The sequence below is a fragment of the Oncorhynchus keta genome, chromosome 14 (assembly GCF_023373465.1).
Source record: "Oncorhynchus keta strain PuntledgeMale-10-30-2019 chromosome 14, Oket_V2, whole genome shotgun sequence".
NCBI classification, from domain to species: domain Eukaryota; kingdom Metazoa; phylum Chordata; class Actinopteri; order Salmoniformes; family Salmonidae; genus Oncorhynchus; species Oncorhynchus keta.
The window spans coordinates 4,888,670-4,893,782 of NC_068434.1; the positions used below are offsets into that span (position 1 = coordinate 4,888,670).

Here is a 5,113-nt window from a genome sequence, read left to right on the forward strand (position 1 = left end):
CCCTAGAAACCACCACCCCTAGAAACCACCACCCCTAGAAACCACCACCCCAGAAACCACCACCCCCAGAAACCACCACCCCCAGAACCACCCCCCCCAGAAACCACCACCCCCAGAAACCACCACCCCCTAGAAACCACCACCCCCCAGAAACCACCACCCCCAGAAACCACCACCTCCAGAAACCACCACCCCCTAGAAACCACCACCCACCAGAATAACACGCTGTCCTTAATATAGACATAGTTTGCCATGATTTCAGCTAACTGTCCGTCAGGCTCACTCCTCTGCCACAGCAACATGGGAGTCTGATAGAGCACCTATCACATGCTGTCCTAAATATAGGCCATGGCCTGTCTTGATTTCATCTGACCGACTGTCAAACTCAGTGACTCAGTGCCACAGCAATATACAAGAGGTTTTCAGACTGAGAGACTGCAAGCGACACGATCACAGACCCGCCAATCGCAATCCTCTGCTTTGCCATGGCGATAAAAGAAAAAAGTATTTCTGACTGATTAGCACTGGGGTTTAACAAGAGAAAAGTGTCTCTGAATGACTATTGACTGGCTGGATATCTTCTCATTCCGTTTGCTCAGTTGTTCATGCACCTCGGTTTGAAAGAGACAGTTTCTTTTCTTTCCTTGATTTGATTTGTGCGACTGTGAAGCTCACTCCTCTCTGCCACACAGCAGCGACACAAGAGGCTTTCTGGGACATGGATTGGGAGGAAGGCAGAACCATGGAGGGACTGTGTATAACCCACTGGGTGAACAGCCCAGTCCGCCACCAGGCCCTGTTCCAAGGAAGGGACTTGGACGACTGTGTGGAGGACCATGACCTGTTCGCCCTGCCCGGGCCCGCCTTCCGCGACCCTGGGGTAGTGAGGCCCGACCCTGAGGTAGTGAGGCCCGACCCTGAGGTAGTGAGGCCCGACCCAGAGGTAGTGAGGCCCGACCCTGGAGTAGTGAAGCTAGAAGGGGTCTGCGACAGTACTACCACAACCCAACCCCAGCGGACTGAGCCTGTTTACCAGGTGCTTCTGGACGTGTCCCAGTTCAGACCTGAGGATATCATGATTCAGGTGTTTGAAGGATGGCTCTTGATCAAGGCTCAGCATGGAGCCAGAATGGATGAACATGGGTTTGTTACCCGAAGCTTCACCCGCCAGGACCCACTGCCTGAGAAACTACAGCAGGCGGGGGGGGGTCTGAGGGCTCTGCTATGTCATGATGGGATACTGGTGGTGGAATCCAAACAGAGAACACCTGTTAGGATACAACACAGTGAGGAGGACCCCTATTGATTATTGACTGTTGATTATTGACTATTGATTATTGACTCTTGATTATTGACTCTTGATTATTGACTGTTGATTATTGACTGTTGATTATTGACTATTGATTATTGACTGTTGATTATTGACTGTTGATTATTGACTATTGATTGTTTGCTGTTGATTATTGACTGTTGATTATTGACTATTGATTATTGACTCTTGATTATTGACTGTTGATTATTGACTATTGATTGTTTGCTGTTGATTATTGATTATTGACTGTTGACTATTGACTCTTGATTATTGACTCTTGATTATTGACTGTTGATTATTGACTATTGATTGTTTGCTGTTGATTATTGATTATTGACTGTTGACTATTGACTCTTGATTATTGACTGTTGACTATTGACTCTTGATTATTGACTGTTGATTATTGACTCTTGATGATTGATTATTGATTATTGACTGTTGATTATTGACTGTTGATTATTGACTGTTGATTATTGATTATTGATTATTACTGTATTGATCAGGTAAAGATGATGTAACGTTGTTGAATTATATAACAGCAGTAATGATATATTTAAAAATCTATTTGATTAAAATACGTTTTTTCCTCCTCGCTTTGAAATGTTACTCCAGCTCCTCTCACCTCAATTAAAACAATATGCGTTTAATTTTAACAAATATGAAGTGTACATTTAATTTGGTAAATGGGCAGAGGGAAGTTCCTCTCCAGTCATTGAAAACATATGATATCTATGACATAAATGGAAATGCTAAGCATGAGGCTTTCAGCATCAGTGACGATGTTGTTTTTACAGTACAAATTTGTATGAGATTGTTTAGAAATTGTTCACTGTTGAAAGAAGAGACTTAAAAATGTGATAGAACAATAAATATTGTTATCAGATGTTATCGGTCTAAAGGCACTGCGTCATCAGTGCTAGAGGTTTCACTACAGACCCTGGTTCGATCCCGGGCCGTATCACAACGGGCCGTGATCGGGAGTCCCAGCGTCATCCGACGCACAATTGGCCCAGCGTCATCCGACGCACAATTGGCCCAGCGTCATCCGGTTTTGGGGAGGGTTTTGGCCTGGGGGAGCTTTACAAGTAGACCGTCATTGTAAATAAGAATTGGTTCTTAACTGACTTGCCCAGTTAAATGAAGGATAAATAAAAACTATTTAAAAAAAGATGTTACATTGTTACGGATTGTTTACATTGTTTACATTGTTTACACCCATGTTACATTCTGATTTAAAAAAAGATGTTACATTGTTACGGATTGTTTACATTGTTTACACCCATGTTACATTCTGATTTTTAAAAAAGGATATGTACAAACTATTATAAATACAGTAGGATTCCGATTCTAGAATCAATCAAATCACACCACTCAACTAAAGCAGCCAGTGTTTGATTGGTGTTGCCCATTAGACTGTTCATCTCCCTAGCTGCACCTATAGGGGGTGATAAGTGCCAGAATTAAGCCTCGTGAAGCTACTGATACCTTTCACAAAGTCACCTGAACGTCTTCCTAGCCTCATAAAATACCTCCATGAATTAACATGGACTGTCAATGGAGACAAGGGCTTCTTTGTTGGAGGTAGTCCTATTCAGAAATAAGAGGTAGCCTAGGCCTCCAGTGGAGCATTCAAAATAACTCGGAACTCGGCAATCTCTGACTTCCGACATCAGTGCGTTCAAGACAACTTGGAACTTGGGAAAAAAACGAGCTCAGACTGGGATTATTTGTGGTTTTGACCGGTCATCCTACTCCAATTCAGAAACTCTGGCATCTTTCTCTGACCTGAAAATCACTGATGTCAGAAAGTCCCCCCCCCCGAGTTCCCAGTTTACCAGACATATTCATTGTCCCCATGCGATCCGTAGGCTTTACATTTCCATGGAGATGTCTTATGTTTAAAAGCAGAGGTCGAATTGAGTGGGTATGTGAGGATATAGGCCAAACCCTTGTTGACAGGCAAAAAGCATACGCTACCCCTTGTTTGTTTAGCCTTAGAAAAAAATAAGTCCATATTATATAAAGCGATCTAGGCTATAATAATGATTAACTCCAGGATTATTTCCGAATAGTCTACTAGCCTATCGAAGGTCTTGCACAGCCTCAGGAAAATATATATATATATATATATATATATATATATATATATATATATTTAAAGGCTCCGCAATTTAGAACATTAGTGGTACACTATGCCTACCACAAAAGACCAAAAAGATAGAGTCGGTGTTGGGTCTATGCATAGAGAACCACTAGGTCCTGGAGAACAGGAAATGGAGGACATCAGGTGGGTCTGGATGTTGAGCCGAACCACTAGGTTCTGGAGAACAGGTAATGGAGGACATCAGGAGGGTCTGGGTGTTGGGCAGAACCACTAGGTTCTGGAGAACAGGTAATGGAGGACATCAGGTGGATCCAGGTCTGGGTGTTGAGCCGAACCACTAGGTCCTGGAGAACAGGTAATGGAGGACATCAGGTGGATCCAGGTCTGGATGTTGAGCCGAACCACTAGGTCCTGGAGAACGGGAGCAGAGTTAAAAGGGAACCAGGGTAGGAGACAGAGACATAAACAAACAAACACACAGGTTACAGGTTTATCAGGTAAAAATACAGTTACTGAATGATTTCATTTTTTAAAAATTTGATAAGACATGCAATAATGGCGGACAGAAAAGAAAGAAAAGTTGTCAGTGGGGTTGATGAGGGAGGTAAGGGACTTGGGTCCTGTGTTTGAAGTAAATCCTTTGCATCCGACTCATTAAAGAAAATATCTTCATCCAGTACGGGGTGAGTAATTGTTGTTCTTATGTCCAGAAGCTCTTTTCCCTGAAAAAGATAAGAGAGGTGAGTTGGGAGAGAAACTCCAAGGTGACGTCATGACCACTGGAGTCATACACCTTAACAGTACCAACCTGGAAATGGCAGTTACTTAAAAAAAATGTTTGAACCTTTATTAAAACTATTTGTTTTTAATGATGGCCTACAGGGGAACAGTGGGATAATTGCCTTGTTCAAGGGGCAGAATGACATATTTTTTACCTTGTCAGCTCAGGGATTCGATCCAGCAACTTTTTGGTTATGGTCCCAAAGCTCTAACCACGAGGCTTCCTGCCGCCTCTACGCTCTAACCACGAGGCTTCCTGCCGCCTCTACGCTCTAACCACGAGGCTTCCTGCCGCCTCTACGCTCTAACCACGAGGCTTCCTGCCGCCTCTACGCTCTAACCACGAGGCTTCCTGCCGCCTCTACGCTCTAACCACGAGGCTTCCTGCCGCCTCTACGCTCTAACCACGAGGCTTCCTGCCGCCTCTACGCTCTAACCACGAGGCTTCCTGCCGCCTCTACGCTCTAACCACGAGGCTTCCTGCCGCCTCTACGCTCTAACCACGAGGCTTCCTGCCGCCTCTACGCTCTAACCACGAGGCTTCCTGCCGCCTCTACGCTCTAACCACGAGGCTTCCTGCCGCCTCTACGCTCTAACCACGAGGCTTCCTGCCGTCTCTACACTCTAACCACTAGGCTACCTGCCTCCTCTACACGTCAACCATTTTGAAAAGAAGGTCGACGACATCCGATCCTCGTTTGCTATGTCAAACGACACCGCTGGTTCTGCTCACACTGCCCTACCCTGTGCTCTGACCTCTTTCTCCCCTCTCTCTCCAGACGAAATCTCACGTCTCGTGACGGCCGGCCGCCCAACAACCTGCCCGCTTGACCCTATCCCCTCCTCTCTTCTCCAGACCATTTCCGGAGACCTCCTCCCTTACCTCACCTCGCTCATCAACTCATCCCTGACCGCTG

The 5,113-nt window shown here is 45.2% G+C and overlaps 1 protein-coding gene across 1 annotated transcript; it reads left to right on the plus strand.

The window, feature by feature from the left end:
* The first annotated feature begins 212 nt into the window (after window positions 1-212).
* hspb3 (heat shock protein, alpha-crystallin-related, b3) lies at window positions 213-1,904 on the plus strand. Its single transcript, XM_035767575.2, has one exon. The coding sequence runs from the start codon at window positions 719-721 to the stop codon at window positions 1,304-1,306; it is 588 nt and encodes a 195-aa protein (XP_035623468.1). The 5' UTR covers window positions 213-718; the 3' UTR covers window positions 1,307-1,904.
* Window positions 1,905-5,113: the final 3,209 nt, after the last annotated feature.

Excerpts from the sequence above, each read along its gene's own strand:
- hspb3 (XM_035767575.2), top strand. The coding sequence starts at position 719 with ATGGATTGGGAGGAAGGCAGAACCATGGAGGGACTGTGTATAACCCAC.